General features: G+C 54.3%; 2 protein-coding genes across 2 annotated transcripts in view; both read left to right on the top strand.

The window, feature by feature from the left end:
- The window catches only part of usp54a (ubiquitin specific peptidase 54a), a 26631-nt gene extending 13550 nt beyond the window's left edge, over window positions 1–13081 (top strand). Inside the window, 13 exon segments of the mRNA XM_047028891.1 lie at window positions 146–251; window positions 1508–1654; window positions 2356–2505; window positions 4371–4539; window positions 4672–4851; window positions 5256–5432; window positions 5897–6563; window positions 6705–6832; window positions 7297–7458; window positions 8378–8497; window positions 10772–11003; window positions 11639–12585; window positions 12757–13081. Coding sequence (XP_046884847.1) covers window positions 146–251; window positions 1508–1654; window positions 2356–2505; window positions 4371–4539; window positions 4672–4851; window positions 5256–5432; window positions 5897–6563; window positions 6705–6832; window positions 7297–7458; window positions 8378–8497; window positions 10772–11003; window positions 11639–12585; window positions 12757–12950 — 3379 coding nt within the window. The 3' untranslated portion in view covers window positions 12951–13081.
- Window positions 13082–13094: 13 nt separating this feature from the next.
- On the top strand, window positions 13095–17408 carry LOC124473739 (extensin-like). Its single transcript, XM_047029401.1, has 3 exons — window positions 13095–13140; window positions 14111–14248; window positions 14702–17408. Exons 1-3 carry the CDS (start codon window positions 13095–13097, stop codon window positions 15343–15345), a joined length of 828 nt encoding a protein of 275 aa, XP_046885357.1. The 3' UTR covers window positions 15346–17408.
- The last annotated feature ends 1138 nt before the right edge of the window (window positions 17409–18546 follow it).

Genomic DNA, 18546 nt, shown 5'->3' on the forward strand with positions numbered 1-18546 from the left:
GGGATTCAGAGTGACTTGTGCTAACCTTCCGACTGCTGCATTGGAAGCGATATTTCTCGGCTACCTGGGATGTTGTGTGGTTTTGTGCCGTTACTTTTTCCAAGAGAACTATGTGAACTGAGAAGTGTGTGTGTGTGCTGTACAGTAACCAGGCGGTGAAGATGCTGGAGTGTAGAGAGAAGCCCACCCCAGACATGTTTGGAGAGCTTCTCCGCAACGCCAGCACCATGGGAGACCTGAGGAACTGTCCTGTGAGTCATCCACACACACACACACACACACTACATTGCACCACTCCTACACTAGACTACACCGTAACACACATTACCTCCAGAATGTGTACTGGACTGCAAGGTAACACAAACGCACAACCTCTCACAAGTTTTATTGAAGAAAGATGTACTGGTTGTACTCTATGTACATTGTCTGGAATCCAGATGGCAGACAGTCGATATTTGGAGGTCAGCCGGTCTCGGTCTGACCCCGAGGAGAGATGAAGGATCTGTGGGCACAAGTCCACGGCCCTCAGGGTGGTTCAAGTGGAGAGCGGATCAAAGTCTTAAGTCTGCAAATGGAAAACATATTACGGCGCTCAGACAGGGGCTTGTTGTTCCAAACCCTCCCAAGCTTCATGTTATCAAAGTCTGATACCTTTTTGAAATAATTACAACATTCCCCTTGTAGTCTGGTAAAATGCCATGTTTTTGGGGGCGGTTGAGAAGCTTTGTTTTTCCCAGTGTCGGCTGGCTTCTTGGCCCTTCTCTTCTCTGTGCGCGTGTGTGTGTTCGTTTGTGCGTGTGTGTGTGTTCGTCTGCGCGTTTGCATGTGTGCGAAGCGGCCTGTGAAAACACCCCCTAAATTTAGCCGTGCTGTGAGAATTCTCCTCTGTTTATGGCAAATTTGGCCGCGAGGACAATCGCTGCCCTTCAGGGGGCCCATAGTATCCTCTGCTTTCAGACCCGCCACTTCTGGGAAGCAGACAAAGGGGGGGGGGCTCCAACGAGGTCAAGATGGCAGGTGCATATGGTGGCACGGGCCCCCCTCTTCACTTCCCACCCTCAGCCAACAGTTTCCCCTCTCTTCCGCACGCACGCACACACTCATTGTTTTGGCTGTCCTGGAATCAACCCCAATACTAGCGAGAGATAAAACAGAAGAGGGTGCCTTCAGCTTTGAACTAGATTGCGGATGAACGATGAGCCATGGTAACCTTTGCTACTATGACGACTACTATTTGAGTTTAAGGGAATTCTTTACCCCCGCCGATTGATTTATTGCACTCTTCTTTTCCCTCGCTCCCTCTTTCTCTACCCCTCCATTGTCTCCCACTCCCTGTTCCCTTCCCCTTTCCTCATCCTACTTTCTCGCTTCCCTCTTTCGTTGAACTTGTCCGTCCTTGCCTCTCCATACTCTCATTTCCTGCTCCCCCCCCTTCCCCCCTCCCTCCGTTTTGCTCCTCCTCCCCCATCTCATTTCTCCATCTCTCTCTCTCCGCCCCCCTGTGCAGAGTAACTGTGGCGAGAAGTTGCGTATCCGTCGGGTGTTGATGAACTCTCCCGAGATCATCACCATCGGCCTGGTGTGGGACTCGGACCACTCGGACCTGGCCGAGGACGTCATCCACAGCCTGGGGACCTGCCTGCGCCTGGGGGACGTAAGGACGCCCCTCGCTCACACACACAATCCGAGGCACCTCGTTACATGGTTCCGTGTCTTTATAGAAACACTTTGTAGCCCCAGGGGCAGAAGTGGATGGTCCCCTGAGGGCAGCTCTCTCTGTCTCTATCTCTATCTCTCTCTTTCTCTCTCTCTCTCTCTCTCTCTCTCTGTCTCTATCTCTCTCTCTCTCTCTCTCTCTCTCTCTGTCTCTCTCTGTGCGTCTCTCTCTCTGTCTCTATCTCTATCTCTCTCTCTCTGTGCGTCTCTCTCTGTGTCTCTCTCTCTCTCCTTCCTCTCTCTTCCACTCTCCTTTTCTGTCTCTCTCTCTCTCTCTCTCTCTCTCTCTCTCTCTCTCTCTCTCTCTCTCTCTCTCTCTCTCTCTGTCTCTCTGTCTCTCTGTCTCTCTGTCTATCCATCCATCATTATTTTTGTTCTACCAGTAAAGGTGAATGACTATTTCAAAGCTCCGAAGCATTCATGAAAAGGGGGCTGTCTGGGTTACAGTCGTTGGAGAGCAGTTGGGAAGTGATGCTAGATAACTGTAGCTTGCGCGACATGGCCAAAGAATGAGGCTTGTTGACGTCAATCCCCCGGTCATCCGATGCAGCCCGTACGTGGGAAACACACGCACACTCTCACTCACTCACCTTGCCACCTATCTCACTTTCTCTGTCTCTCTCTCTCTCCCGTCCCCAGCTCTTCTACAGGGTGACCGATGACAAGGCCAAGCAGGCAGAGCTCTACCTAGTGGGCATGGTGTGCTACTACGGCAAGCACTACTCCACCTTCTTCTTCCAGACCAAGATCCGCAAGTGGATGTACTTTGACGACGCGCACGTTAAAGAGGTGAGACACACACCGGGACTGCCCCCCCTTTCAAATGCTAGTGGGTTAGAGCAACATCCAATCTGGGTAGGTTCAGAAGATGTTTTCTGTGTCAGGCAGCTCTAGGGCAAAGCCAGGTGTGTGTGTGTGATTGTGGTTTTCATTTCCTTTTCTTCACACTTACGGTTGTTGCTTGTATGAAATATACATCAGCTTGTCAGGCGAGTCCCCACGGCAATGTGCTGGGATTTCAAACATGCATACAAGGGTTTTTGAAATGCACTCTGAAGTGATTTCCTTCATAGTTCTCCCTCTCTCACTTAGGCCCCCCCCCCCTCTCTCTCTCTCTCTCTCTCTCTCTCTCTCTCTCTCTCTGTCTCTGTCTCTGTCTCTCTCTCTGTTTCTACTGGGATACGCAGGCTCAATCTTTAATCAGGGAAATACCGGATGTTTTTTGAATGTATCTAGTTTGGAGGCCCCGAGGCTGTCCTCAGGGCCCCAGCACCATTAGCTTACATTATTCACCACAGCTTGTTGACTCGCTCCCCGGGCCAGGGGTTGTTAGTCTCCGTCGTTAGCGTGAGCCACAGGGCCGCGCGCCGGCCTGGCGACGTCCCAGGGAGCCGCAGGCATCAGAGGGAGACGGCCACAAGCAGGCGCCGTCACAGCCTCGCAGTACTCCAGGTTTTTTTTTCCCTGTGATGATGTCACCAGAGAGGATCCCGGAGGGTGGAGTTAGGAACGGTGTGAGGGCGAAGGGGGTCATTGAGGTGAGCCGCGATAGACGCATGCTGTCGTGCCAGGTCGGGTTTGGGCTTAGACCTCGTGGGCCCGCTGAGGTATCGTGTGTGTGTGTATTCGTTGCTCTGCTGTGGTGGAAAGACCTGTGGGAGGGTGGGGGGAGGGGGGGGGGGAAATTACATCATTGTGCGTAGGCACCGGCCTCACCCCTCGGTCTGGCTCTTTCCCTTTGTTCTCCCTTTTCCATCTCTAGCCTCACGTGTACCTCTCCCCATCTCACCTCTTTTGACTTTTATTTTTGTTATAGACTTCTCTTCCCATGACCCCCCCCTCCCCCCCCCCCCACACACACACCCAGTACCCCACCCTACCCTATATCCCTGAATAGCCTCATAATGGCTGTGTGTTTTTGCTGGACACTGACTCCTGGACAGTTGCAAACAAAGCAGCTTTTTTCCTCTACCCCCACCCCTGCTCTCACCCTGTCACCCCTGTCTAAGCCCACACGTGGACCACTCAGGGCCTGGACAAAAAGTATCCCGAAAACAAGGATATCCCTCCATTGTTCCTCTGGCCAGCTGGACACAGTCAGGGTGGGGCCAACACACACACACACACACACAGCCCACACAGATCATCCGCCAGCTCTGTTCACGCTGCAGACCAACACACACATCCCTCTCTCTCTCACACAAACAGATACGCGCTTGCACACATCCAGGCACACTTCCACACACATTCTCACACACACAGCTGATACGATAGGGATATCGGGACGTCCTGTACCAGATTCCGGCGGAGGGCGAAACTGCTGGAAAACCAGGTCGGGGTAAGACCGGGTGGGAACATGGAACAAAGGCTCGCCTTACAAGAACTACTTAGCTATCTGTCTTCGTTTGTTGTCTACTTAGCTCTTAAGAGACATTCCTCGCTCTCATTGAACTTGAACTGACGGTAATGAATTCCCGATCTTGACTATCTTGAATGTTTTGTTCCATTAGGGTTTTTCTTTTAGTTTTTTCTTATTTTTTCTTTCTTTTTCATTGAAACACGATGCAATCGTATTCCTTCTGTTGTTTAAAAGCGTCGGTGACTGTGCTTCTGTGATGGCTGGCTTCCACATCAGTTTCCCTGCGTGTCCACAGATCGGCCCCAAGTGGAAGGACGTGGTGTCGCGCTGCATCAAGGGCCACTACCAGCCCCTGCTGCTGCTCTACGCTGACCCCCGAGGGACGCCCGTGGCAGTGCAGGACCTGCCCTCACGCCTCGAACTGCACAACTTCAACAAGTCCTACTACGACAGCGAGGACTCCGGTATGACACACACACACGTAAACCGGTGCCTCACATACACACCTTGACAAAAAAAGATTTCTCGTACTAATTCTTCATGGTTTCTGGCCCTGCCTTGTCTCGTGACTGCGCGCTTGGTGTGGTCCCGGGCAGGCCGCGAGCCGTCCATCTCCAGCGACACGCGGACCGACTCGTCCACCGACAGCTACTCCTACAGGCACTCCCACTCCCACCATGAGTCCATGGCCAGCCACTTCTCCTCCGACTCCCAGGGCACGGTCATCTGCAACGCCGACCCCGACGCCGCCTCCCACGGCAGCCTGGAGGCCACAGGTTAGAGGGAGGGAGACACACCCAGACACAGACACATGCATACACACACGTACACACATACACACATACACAGGTACACAGGTACATGCACGCACAGGCTAAAAACGCATGCAGACGTTACCTCACACGATCAAACGTGTGACTCTCGAAGTTCGTCAGAAACGTGTCATCGCTCGCTGCTGTACGCGCTTCCAAAGGACCGATTTAGGTCACGTGCTTTCATGTCAACACACAAATTCACACTTCACACTTAACTGCTCGGCATCCACATAGGATTAGGTTCCATCCGGTCACGTTTGTCATGGAATATGCCATCCTGTCTTGCATGTTGTGACCATGTGGTGCGGTCAGTGATCATGTCGTCACCCCCCCCCCCCCTCCCCCCCATGCTTCTCACCGCTAAGGCCAAGTGACGGACAGTGAGCCAGTGCAGCGCCACTCTCTGAGGAAGAGCGGGCCAGGGGACAGGAAGGGCGGGGCCGGGGACAGGAGGCGGAGCTCCAGCCGCCCGCGGCGCTCTGAGGAGAAGAGCCGCGGCTCCCGGGGCGACGAGGCCTCGTCGGCAGGTTACCACAGCGAGGGTACGCTCACACGGGCTCCACCAATCACAACGGACGGTGCTGGGGGTGGAGGGGTCTTGGCACCAATCGCAAGCGAGTCTTCTGTATGAATCCAGCTGATGTGAAGGCTGTATCCTCTAGTTGCCATAGCAGTGCAAGGTGCTTTTTATAGTTAGCTTAATGCCACAACTATATGGGTGTGTGTGGGTGTGTGTGGGAGGGCGGGGGGCGGGACATTTTGTGACAAGGACGTGATGACGCGTATTTCTTCTCATGTTTATCTGGGTCTGGTTCAGGATCAGAACAGCCAGGCTTTGACATCGCACACCCATCCTCCTGGGTTTACCCCCCCCCCCCCCCCCCCCCGTCTCTCTCATTGAGCTGCATCGTCACCCTCCTCGCGTCTTTATCTCCCCCGCCCACTCTGTCCACCTCCCTCTCTCTCCTCCGTCCGTCTCTCACTCCTCTCCCCCTCTCGCCTCCAGGCGAGACTCTGAAGGAGCAGCAGGCGCCGCGCGCCCTCCCCAAAGCCTCCTCCAGCCGCCTCCGGGACCTGAGAGAGACCATGAGCAACATCATCCACAGCCGGCCCCTCTCCTCCTCCTCCTCCTCCGGCTCGGGCTCCACCCAGCCTCCCCAGGCGGGCGGCCCCGCCGCCACAGCCGCCGCCGCCGCCAACCCAGGCGCCTCCCCGCCCTCGGCCGCCGCCAAGACCCACGACTGGGAGGCGGACAGCACCAGCAGCGAGTCCAAGTCCAGCTCGTCGGGGGGCCGCTACCGGCCGGCCTGGAGGCCCCGGAGGGAGGCCCTCAACATCGACAGCATCTTCACCCGGGAGCGGCGCCGGCAGGTGGGCTACAGCCCGCTGGGGGCCTCCCTCCCCGAGGACTGCGGCGCCCCCGCCGAGGGCCCCACGGGGTCGGCCACCGGCCTGGAGAAGAAGGCCCCCCTGATCAGCATGGCGTCGTCCTGGACCCTGCCCGCCCCCCGGGGGCGGGGCCGGGGGGGAGGGGCAGGGGGGGAGCAGCAGCAGCCCCCCAGGCTGATCCAGAGGATGGAGAGCGGCTATGAGAGCAGCGAGAGGAACAGCAACAGCCCCGTCAGCCTGGACATGCCGCTGGGAGAGGGCTCCAACACCAGCGCCCAGCACAGGTGACCACACACACACACACACATACAAGTTTCTGTAGATTTACACAGACATGTGTACACGTACGACAGTGAGAAGGGACAGCAGGTTTGCGTGCACCTCCCGTGACCCCCCCCCTCCCCCTCGTGCGTGTCCTGGTCCAGGGACCCTGGGATGAAGAAGCCGTCCGGTGCGGGGCCGTCGTGGCGGACGGTGCCCAAGTCCAAAAGCAGCTCTGCTCTTCTCCAGGACGTCAAGGCCTCCCGCAGGGGCAACAGCCACACAAGCCTAGGTAGGTCACACTGTTGGTGTGTGTGTGTGTGTGTTTAGCATAGTGTCGACCACAATGTGGGCGGCCTGAATCCTTTGATTTATTCCTATCTCGTTAGGGGATCCTTTCATTGTCAAAGTCATGTTTGAATAGTGTTTGAATGCGAGTGGGTGGTGTGTGTGTGTGTGTGTGTGTATCTGTGCGTACTCATTCCCCATATCACAGTCTGTCAGTGTATGTGCATCACGTAGTTACACCAAGGGCTTTGAGGCTTGAGCAGTTTGCTCATGTTAATCACCCCCCTCCCATCTGGGGACCGCAGCTACATGATGACACCCACTAGTCAAACCTCATACCACCACGGCCACACCCGAGAGAGATCAAACAGTCAATGGACCCTTATGTTGACATTTAACGTGTTCCTCTCTCCCCGTGTGTGTGTGTGTGTGTGTGTGTGTGTGTGTGTGTGTGTGTGTGTGTTGCAGCGGTTGAGGGCCGCAGCGAGCTGGACGAGCTGCAGGAGGAGGTGGCTCGCAGGGCGCGGGAGCAGGAGGTCCAGAGGAGGAAGGAGAAGGAGAGGGAGGCGGCCATGGGCTTCAACCCCAGACCCAGCAAGTTCATGGACCTGGACGAGCTGCAGAGCCAGGGTAAGACACAGGCCTCGTCCCCTGCCCCCAGGCCTCGCCCCCTGCCCCCAGGCCTCATCCCCTGCCCCAGGCGTCATCTATCCCAGGCCTCATCTATCCCAGGCCTCATCTATCCCAGGCCTCATCTATCCCAGTTTGAAGCGGTCCACAGATCCCATGTAGACCTCCCAGTAGTTACAAATCCCCAACGCGACGCTGACACGTCTACCAACACCAGTATGTAACCTACCCCCGTTCTTCACCCTGAACTTACCAAGGCCCATCAAGCCCAGCTGTATGGTACAAGATGTACCATACAGCAGGAGTGTGCGTGTGGGAAGCAGGCCGGCCCCAGGTCCGGGGTGTGGGTCACCCGGGTGTTTAGGCTGCAGCTGTTCCGCAGCGCCCCGCGTGGGCCCTGCTAATGGGGCCCCCACCGCAGCCGGCCCTCAAAAGAGCATTGTCCCCCGCACACAATAGGAAGCTTCCTCATTCACTGGCTCCACACAGGCCGGCGGACAGAGTGGGCCAGCGTGAAAGAGAGTGGCTGGGGGTGGCTGGTCACAGCATCAGTTCATGAGAGGATGGGATAAAGACTGGGTGTGTGTGTGTGTCTGTGTGTGTGTGTGTCTGTGTGTGTGGGGGGGGGGGGGGGGGAGGTGTTCATACAGTAGCTCCAGTACAGGGTGTGTGCTGTAGCAGTAGCCGGATGTACCGTTTTGGTAAAGCTGCTCGCCCGAAGGCCTGCGAGGCCAAGTCATTCCCCCCTGTGAGAGGGCTCGATGAAGATGACAAGATGATGTGTACATGCTGCTGGTTTCTGGGACCTCATGTGGCGCATTGAAAACAGCTTTTGCTTTGTGTGTCTGCGCTTTTGTGTGTGTGGATTTGTGCTCATGCTTCATGCCTTGCGTGTGTGTGGTGTGTGTGTGTGGCGTAGGCAAAGGGGACAGCTTGGAGCGGTGTGTGTCGGACGCTGAGCTGCTGCTGGACCAGTCGGTGCGTCTGGAGCAGGCGGGAGAGGTGGCCGCTGCGCTCTCTGTGGTGAACGAAGCCGTGTGTAAGTAGCCCCCCCCTTCCCAACCTGCCCCCCACCCCCCTCAACTCCACCACCACTCTGCCTGCCGCCAGCTAGCACACGCATGCACGCGGCGTCAACGCTCAGCGTCACCCTGTGTGTCTGTGGATGTCGTGTGTTAGTCCTGCTGTTCCACACGCGTACGCATGCCAGACAATGGTCGAGGTCAGTGTTTCCCCTACGTTGATTTTGTCGTGGCGGCCCGACACGGCTACATTTCTGCCGCCTCGGTATCAGAAATAGGGCTGTCCAAGATTTTAGGCCGTTTATCAGCAGTGATTGTTAGAGTGCATGTCGGAGAATAGCACGGAAACGCGCTTCACAGCGCAGTTGAGATCGCGTGTGTGCGTCCTTGAGAACTGTAAGTCGTATAACTTATGTTTTCAGTTCATTAAAGCCTGTTATTGTATTAGTCTACAGTTATTGCAAAGTTAACTGGTGATTTTCGTTGTTTGTATTCTTCCCCTGCTAGCATAATTGCTCGTCTGTTGATAGCGATTGCTGCCCTTGCTCACGTTTGTATTTTAGGTGCATTATTATGCTGAAGTAGTTTTTATTAATAGTGGGTATATTGTTATTATTTGCTACAGAATGCTTAGCCTATCAAGATCAAATGAAGCAAACAGTGTACATGCTTTCGAGTACCTTGATCGATAGGCTAGGCTACTGACCATTTACAATAAGTTGTTACTTCAATTATTAATTGGCAGCATATTTCTGCAATTTAGAACATACTTTAAGTAGCCTAACTGTATTGCTTTACGGATAATAGGACAAAAATATATGCAATATTACATTTGTTATTAGACTATTACATTAACTTACTCAAAAATATAGGGTTAGAACTTTATTTTGGGCGGGGGGGGGGGGGGGGGGGGGGCAGACCTGCCCCCACTGCTAAAAACAATCCTAGGGGAAACACTGGTGGTGGTGGTGGTGGTGCGTGTGGCCTCCTTCAAACTCCTGACCAGGTCGACACTGACGTCAGGGTTTACTTCCGTTACAGCCACCCCACTGTTCTGGCTCCAACTATCATTTGTATTTATTTGGGGGTAAACGGAACCGTGGTAACCGCAAACACAAGCTACAGGAGTTACTGGTGAGACAGATTACAGAGAGTCATGTAAACATTAGCCCGGACTCTTCCGTCCTGTGCACACCCACCTGGCTCTGACACTGGCACCAGGCCTGGGGGGTTTACCCCGTCACCATGGTTACCAGGCCACCAGGACAGAGTGGGAGGGGTCAGGGAGGACGCTATGACAACAGGAGCTTGGAAGACTCTCCAAAGACCTTATTTATGACTGTGTGGGCTCTGTTATGTCAACATGGCCATGTGTGTGTGTGTAAGTGTAGGTGTGTGTGTGTAGGTGTGTGTGTGTAGGTGTCCTTGTTTTTGTAGTTTTTTTTATTAGACTGTGTGTTGATATGACCTTCACGGTTTAATTGTCTGTCCAAGGCGTCTACCAGTCTGAATGGGAGTGGTGTTCTGACACCTCAGAGTTGTTCTTGGAAGAATGCTCACACACACCATCTCTTTCTCTCTCACACACACACACACACACACTAACCCAGTGTTTCCCTTGTCAGGCACGCCAGTAAACCCTGTCTCACAAACCCCCTCCCTTGATCCAGCCTTTTAAGATCTACAGCTAGTCAAATTGAACATGACAAATAACATCGGAACTTTTGAAAGATTTAGCTTGCGCTTCACGCCTAGAATTGGACTCAAACGGCACATCAGAAATGTAGTCAGAAGATCTTAGACATAAATTGCACCAAGGCAAGAGCTCAGCTTTAGAACTTTAATTTGCGTTTTTTTGGCTTGACATTCTCCATTTTAATGAATTGATTTCATATTTAAAATATATGGTTTACCATTTTGCCTCTAAAACAAAATATATTGTCACTGTGGATCTTAATTTGTCTAAGGCCTGTATTCATCTCTGTCACACACACACACACACAACATCCATGGTACTTACCCAGTGTTGGCTTGTTTGTACCCCCCCCCCTCTCCCCCTCACCACCATCCATCACTACAACAGTCTAATCTATGATTTATATTTGGAGCAAAGTGTGTTTTTATCGCATGCCTCCCCCATAACTCAGCTCTTTATGTTCTGCATTTTCTTTTCCTTTGTTTTCTCTTATCTGCTCTGCCCCCTCCCCCCCTTTTCTTTTTTTGGGCTTTTCTTTCTCCCCCCCCCCCCCCCCACCCCCCCTCTTTTCCTTGATTTCTTTGTGCGACTGTAGCTAAACTCAGGCTTCCCATGCATGAGGGCGATGGGGCTAACACTCATAGCAGGACCGTGGCTGAGGCCCGACTGCAAAAGTGCATGAGGAGAGCCCGGGGCCTGCAGCAGCGCATGCAGCAGGAGAGCGCAGCGCTGCAGCCGGAGCGCCGAGCTGCGGCCGCGCGGCGCGCAGAGGAGGAGGAGGAGGAGCAGGAGCCGCCCTGCCCCCCCTGTCCCACGGGAACACCCAGGTATACCTGCACCGGGGGGGCCCCCCCCCCTCCCGCCCCCTCTGCCCTCTCTCACTCCTCCCCCCCCACACTGCTCCCCCCAGGGCCCCGGGGGGCCTGGATGAGAGCCTCGTTCACGGACGCTCCCCTCCTCTCCCGCTCACCTATGGAGCTCCACTCCTGTGCTCCCCCCCCACGTTCAGTTGCATCCCCCCACAGAGCGCGTTGAGCACACGCTGTGGGGCTTGTCAGGATGACGTCCTCTTCACGCTTAGGGCCCAGCCGCTTGGCTTCACCAGGGTGGGGGCATGCGAGAGCGCCTCTCCTATCTAACCTTTAACAGGAACTGTGTTCGTGGTCCGAGGTGCTTTAGGGGAGCCCCACAGTTTAGTGGTGCTGCTGCGTAGACCGGGTGGGGGTGAGGGGGGGCTTGGTGGAAGTCAGTGGGTGAGCGGGTGTCCCAAGGTCCGCTCACACAAGGGGGGGGGGCAGGGTCAGAATGACACCCATCTGTTTCAGAGGACTGATAAAGCACACCCTCGCGCGCACACAGTAGCTCTTACACGCACATACACATGCACACGCGCACCCATTCCCGATGTCAACTGCGTGCGAGTCAGCGTGTAACCTGGGCTCCTCTCCTTCTCCTCCTCCAGTAAACAGCCTGTCGCGGTCCAAATACTGTTGACGGACGCAGAGGAGGAGCCGCCAGCCGACCGGGATGCAGCCCGAGGCCCGCCTTCACCTCTCCATGTCAAGCCCCTCCCCCCAAGCGCATGCTCGCTCCCACCAGACGCCCAGAGCCACGCCGCCGCCCCCGCCAGCCCTCGTCCTACGGGGTCTTCCGCAGGGGACGGCAGGGACTGGCCGGGCGGCTGCGGCCCGGAGGGGAGGGAGCACTGGTCCCAGAGCGCCCGCTCCAGAGGGACTCCCCTCCACAGCGTCAACCACGCGTCCCTCCCCAGCCTGCCTGCGGACGCCTGGGAACACGGCCCCGACAATCTGCCCGACCGCCCGAGGGCCCCCTCTCCCTCCCACTGGCACAGCCCCTCGCCGTCCCAGACGGGCCCCGCCCCGCGCCCCCCCTCTGGGTCCTCCTCCCCTCTCGGCCGTCGCCAAGACGAGAGTGGGGTTCCGAACAGGGAGGTGTCCTACTTCCGGCAGTCCTCCCTGGGCTCCGCCCACCCCCCGCCCCCATCTCAGAACCACACCCTCCCTGCCTCTAGCTCCGCCTCCAGGCCGGGCCTGCCCCCTCCCGTCCCCGTCCGCAACTGGTCATGCTGGAGCCTGGATAGGCCCAGCGATTCCCCCCTCTTCCCTCCCACGGACCCCCTCCACGGCGCCCTGCCTCCCCCCAGCCCGTCCCTACGGACCCCATCTCCTTCCGTGGTCGACTACAGTCAAGGAGCACCCATACCCGTGGAGCGCTGGGCAGAGAACGTGACCCGGTACTACAACTCCCAGCCTGCCACTGGCTGCACGGGGAGCGGATCGCCTAACGAGGAGCTGTCGGAGCTGGATTCCCTGTACCAGGCCAGCTTGCAGGCTCCCAGCATGCCGCGGGCTTCCCGGGGAGTCAGCCCCCAGCCCGGCAGCAAAACACGTAGGTCCCCCCCAACCCTACCCCTAACCCAGCTTGGCCTGTGTTCACCAGGGATGTCTGTCTTAGGGTTGGAAAACAGGGTTCATCTCTGTCTATTTGAAAAGTTGTGAGTGTTGGGACTTTTCGGTAGCTCTTACAGAGATGTGTGTGTGTGTGTGTGTGTGTGTGTAGCTGCCAGGAAGATCCTCTCTGGCCTGGCCGCCCCTGGCCGCTCCAAGACCCCCACAGCCGAGATCGAGAGATACGCCTACAGAACGCCAAGCTACGCCAGCGGCCCCACGCAACAGCCCATGGTCAGCCCGTGTGCTAGTGTGGCTCTCACCCCGCGTGTTTCCATCACGAGTGTGTGCGTGTGGCTGTGTTAACCCCGTGTGCGTGCGGCTGTGCTAACCCCCTGCGCGTGTCCCCAGCCTGCGTCCGGAGGGCCCGGCGAGCGCTCGGCGGCGGACGACGAGAGCTACAGCGCGGAGAACCTGCGCCGCATCGCCCGCAGTCTCAGCGGCACCGTCATGGGGGGGCGACCTAAGCACCTTGCCCTGTCCCACAGCTTTGTGAGTGGGACACACACACACACACACTTTGACCCCACATCAGACTACTACATCACGTTCATAAACCACCTCAGGATGAGCACCGGAAAAAAAACACACCCTTTCAGCTACCACACACGCAGCGCTTCATTAACGTGCCTGTGCACTCGGTAAACAAAGAGTGACCAACCTGACCGGCCCGTCTGGGAAGGGCCACAGCAGTCAGCAGGGCTCAGCGCCTGCCTGTATGTGTTTCCTTCCTCGAGCACATCAGTACATCAAACCCCCTACACCCCGCCCCCCCCATCCTTTCACCCGACCGACCTCATCCACAGCGCCACACCGCCATCTGGTGGTCGCTCGGTGCAACCGTTTCCTCTTCCAACCCCTGGCGGCGCTCTGCACGTTCGCTCAGCAGGAGAATGGCCCGAGGCGAATCTATAAATGTTTTATCAATGATTTAGTTCCTCCATTAAGCCTTTAACCTCGCGTTCGGCTCGAATTTGCCGGCTGAGGAGCGAAGGGCATCGCAGGGCACGGTTGCATCGTATGGGGGGGGGGGGGAGATGGTGAGGTACATTCGTCCAGAGTGCATTATCCTGTTCATCTTTATGTTCCCCTTGTCGTGGAGTTGCTGTTGCAGACTTGTCGGAAGTCGGCCATCCCTTGTCCACCTGTGTTTTAACTCATCTCTCTCCCCCTCCCCCTCCTCCTCCCTCCTCCCTGACTACTCCCTCGCGACTGCTTGGTTCTCTCACCCTGCGGTGCTCCACTCTCTCTCCTCTCACTCTCTCTCTCTCTCTCTCTCTCTCTCTCTCTTTCTCACACCAAGGAGCCCCATGTAACCAGGACACCAAAGCATGTGGAGCCCCGAGTCAGCACCTCCTCCTCCGCCCGGCGCCCCAGCACCTCCTCCCTGCACCTTCCCTCCTCCTCCTCCTCCTCCTCCTCCACCGCTCGCTACCCTCCTCCCCCCACCTCCCCCCATTCCCACCCCTTCCCCCACAACCACCACCAACACCACTATGTCCCCCCCGCCCTAGTCTCAGCACCACCACCACCATCATCACAGCACCCCCTTCAGCAGGCGACGCGGGCCCCCGGCGCAGGGCCGTCCTCTTGGGGACGCTCAGGTAACCATCGCCCACTCCACCCCCCCCTCCTCCATCCCCCTCCTCCACCACCACCACCCACAATAGTCTGAAGGCTTCTGGTTGGTTTCCTGGTAAGACACAGGGAGCATGGGCGGTAGAGAGCCATATACTCACTGTTCCTCTCTCTCTCTCTCTTTCATGGCTCTCATCGTCTCTGCATGTGGGGTTCAGGGCACATCAGCAGTAATTAATTGTGTACTGAAGGCGTTATTTTACCTGACACTTAGCCCCATGGGGATTAATATAGCGCTACACTAAATAGCGACGAAGGTAACCTATGTTGCCAAGGTAACGTCGTAGCAACATCGTGGGGAACAGTCACTCCCAGACGCAACGCCCTGTTTAACGCCCTGTTTAACATGTTGGAATCTCAGCCGTGACCCCCCCCCCCCCCCGCTGTGTCCTCACGCTCCTTCCTCTCCCCCTCTGCAGGAGATCCCCAGAAGGCCCAGCAGTTTCTGGCTCTGTTTGACCGGGGTGAAGCTCTCGCCCGTGAAAACAACTACCACAGTGTTGCGCTGAGCTACGGCACTCTGCCCCGGGCACCCCGCAGGGCGGCCCCCTCCGGCTCCTCCTCCTCCCTCCCCCGGCCCAGGGAGGGCCCCGCTGGCCCCTCCGGCAGCCTCTGGAGCCGGCCCGACCCTGGCTACACCACCCTAGCACACCCACGCCGCTCCGCCTCCAAGCCTGGCACCGCCAACGGGTTGTACAGGCAGCCGGGCAAGCCCAACGGCACCATGCCCCCCCACTACTACCAGCACCAGCCCCCCCCGTCCCACCATCCCCGCCGGCTGTCCGGGGAGACCCTGGCCCAGCCCCTCCGCCTGGACGTGCCCCCTGAGGGCGACTGGAGGACCCCTACCCACAGGGTGGCAGCGCCCCCGTCTGTCCGGGAGGCCCACCCTTTTTGCCAGCCCGCCCAGAGGTCTGAATGCCTGCCCATCAGAGCTGGGCGCGCCCCTTACGGCAGCAGTGCCCAGCTCTGCTCCCTGTGCCAACAGCTGCCCAGCGAGCCGTCACGCCACTACTGCCAGGCCTGCGGGGCGTACATGGCACGCTTCCGCCCCGCCTGCTGATCCAGCCGGGCCTGGTCAACACGCTGTCTGCCCCCCCCCTCCCTCCCAAAACACCCCCTCACCTCCACCCCCCAGTTCGCTGGGTCTGCACAAAGGCCTGAGGTGAAAACACACACACACAGAAGATTCCGCTCTCAAAGACTAGCGCGTAATCTCAGTCGTCACAAACCTCTGATTTTAATGAATGTCTTCGTGACTTCAACACCTGTCGTAGCGTCAGAGCTGATAGGAGCAGTTTCCAGTTCTCCGGTTGCACTCGGCTCAGACTGAAGGGTGGAGGCAGCGTTTTGGAGAGAGAGAGAAAAACTCACAAATGCAAAAACATTAAATAAATCGTGAATACTTTCAAATCGTTACAAGACAGAAATGGTTGTTCTGCAATGTTCCAACCTCATTATATACACTGCTTTGTATGGAAGAAGACAACCGCCTCTTTGGGGTCCCACTTGGAACTAAGATTTCTTTAGTTACTGTACTACTGTATTTATTTTCTAGGGTAAGTAGTCCTTAAATTATCTAACCAATTTAACCTGCTTGACCTGTAAATATAATCTGCAATAGACCTGCTGTCCTTTTATCATTTCTATGAACGAGCTAGTTAGCTTTATTTGGTAACTAACTGCTGTCTTGTAGTACGGATCTATGTATCTCTCATTTAGAGAGCCTTGTGCTAAAATTACTCTAGAACTTTCTCTATGCTTTATGGCAGCCTTGCAGCTGGTTAAGCATGGTCGTCTATGGAAATATACATTAAAAGGGAATCACTTGACTTGGTGTACAATATTAGGAGAAATATATACAAGTGATCTGTCTTTTTTTCTTAGTGCAGTGAATTTACTAAACTGTGTCAAACACGTTTAGTGCACTTCATAAGTGTTCAACATAGTTTTATCTTTTGCAGTTGTAAGTCTATTGACATTTCTCCCATTGTTCTGGGGGATGCTCAATGCTAGCCTATTTTTGTACTTAGAGGATAAACACAGTTCAGAGGATGGTCATCCTGTCCACCTAGATGGTACATCAGAGGTTTACACACGGACAGGAAGTGATGTCAGCGGACATTCTATAGAGTGGGCATTTTCTATAAGTGTCGAAACTAGTGCATAAGTTTAGAATATTTTACAAAGCACATGCCAAGCTTTCAATGCAACGGGATTTAACTAATCATTTTGGAAACTTGGTTTTTGAGTTCTAGCTCTATTTGATTATTTCTGGTCTATTTACAAAGGACATAGATAATAGGTTATTTTTTGAGATTCTGTAATTTTTTCGGGGGTTTGGGATGACAGTGGGCAGCTGTGCCTCTGTTCTGGCCAATATAATGGTTGTAAAGAATCATCAAATATTGGATTTCAAATTACAGTGAAGTTTCTTTTGTTCTTGGAAACAAAAATGTTTTGCAGCCTTACATAAAACAGTTTAACTCATTACAATCTGGAATAAAGGAAACAGCTTAATGTTTTGCTTAAAATATTTCTGATTTAGTTTTGGGGATATTTGGACGTATTTTTCTACACTGTAGACATAACTTAAGGAATATGAGAATGACGTTGGAAAAAGGAGAGTATGTTCTTATGGCATCTTAACAACGGCATATAAACCATATAGTATTTAACTGATACACATCTACTGTGCAATTCACCTGGTATGAGTGTTGCTCCTCTATGCTAAAATAGATACATCATAAAACTGAAATCTTAAAGGATTGTCATACAAGTACTTTACCAAAGAGTGTCACTTTAGTAAGACACGAAGATGAAAAGTACAGCTTATTGTAGTCTGTATACAAACATGCAACACTACCCCCTGGTGGATTGCCAGTAGAACAGAAGAATGCATACAATGTCTATAATCCTTTAAATAGCACTACTGCGACATTTGGACAGTGTAAATGATTGTACATATTATTGTAGCATTGAAGCTCTCCAATGCTAGGAAATTGGTTTTCACGGTAAAAGAAAGCTGAATTGACTTTTTTTGTTGTTTGTAAATGCTGTGCTAGCAGATGGACCATGTATTTTTGCAATAAAGTTGTTACAAAGTGCTCAAAACAAGAGCAGAATATGAAAATATGTTGTGTTTTTGGTACTGTAGTGCCCGAGTCAAATCCAAAATTATTCTCATTCTTGCAAATGTCTAATATGGGGGGGGGGGGGAATATTCCATAAACCTATAGTAGTATGAGTAAGAGGTAGTCAGATGGCTGAGCGGTTAGGGAATTGGGCTATTAATTCGAAGATTGCCAGTTCAATTCCTGACCGTGCCAAATTACGTTGTGTCCTTGGGCAAGGCACTTCACCCTACTTGCCTCGGGGGAATGTCCCTGTACTTACTGTAAGTCCCTCTGGATAAGAGCGTCTGCTAAATGTAAATGGATGTATGGAATTGTAAAGACTTGAGCTGTGACTGGTCTGACTCGGTACCCTCTCAGCTCACAGGTTTAGTGACAGACAGTACAAGGTCCCAATGAAGGGCACTGAGGGTCAAGGTGATGCTCCCCGAAAGGTTAAAATTCCCCTAACAAGTGCTCCGGAAGACAGGTTTTCAAGATTTCTGCCTCCAACTAACATTTATGTGACATTTCACGAGGTCCTACTCAAGTAGTTACATAAATCATCGGCATGACATTATGGTAAACAGGCGGTGGAGGAGGAATGGGGTGGGGGGAGGGGGGAGGCAGAATTTCCGAGAGGGTGTCGCTGGGTATTGCAAGCCAAGAGTCTCCATAATACATAAGTCTCACTGAGGGTCAAAAGTTTTCCTAATCAAATCACTTCTCTTTGCTTACGACGCGTACCGCAGAGCATTAGCGCTGCATGCTAAATACTTCTCGCCCGTTACGCTTATCTTGAGGCTCATCCTGACAGCCTGTTTGCGTATGGCGTGACCAGCAGAGCAGGCCTCCTGCACAGTATGAAGGAAGATTCAATGATGGACGTGCTGCCTGGAGGAATGTCGTTGCGGTGCTTGTGTCTTCTCGAACGTGAGGGAGAGATCCATGGGCCTGCAGTGTTCCATGGCTGGCTCCTGGAGATACTGCAATCTAAACGAGAGGGCCGAACAAATCTTACCTCTGTCAGAGGGGATTGACTGGGAGATTCTGGTATGACATTCCTACTTTTCAGCAAAAAAAAACAACGTATTTTTATTTGTGGTTATCAGAAGCTGCTTGCTTTAGTGGTCTTCAGCCATTGGTAAAGG

This window comes from Hypomesus transpacificus, chromosome 11 (genome assembly GCF_021917145.1).
Source record: "Hypomesus transpacificus isolate Combined female chromosome 11, fHypTra1, whole genome shotgun sequence".
In the NCBI taxonomy this organism is placed as follows: Eukaryota; Metazoa; Chordata; class Actinopteri; order Osmeriformes; family Osmeridae; genus Hypomesus; species Hypomesus transpacificus.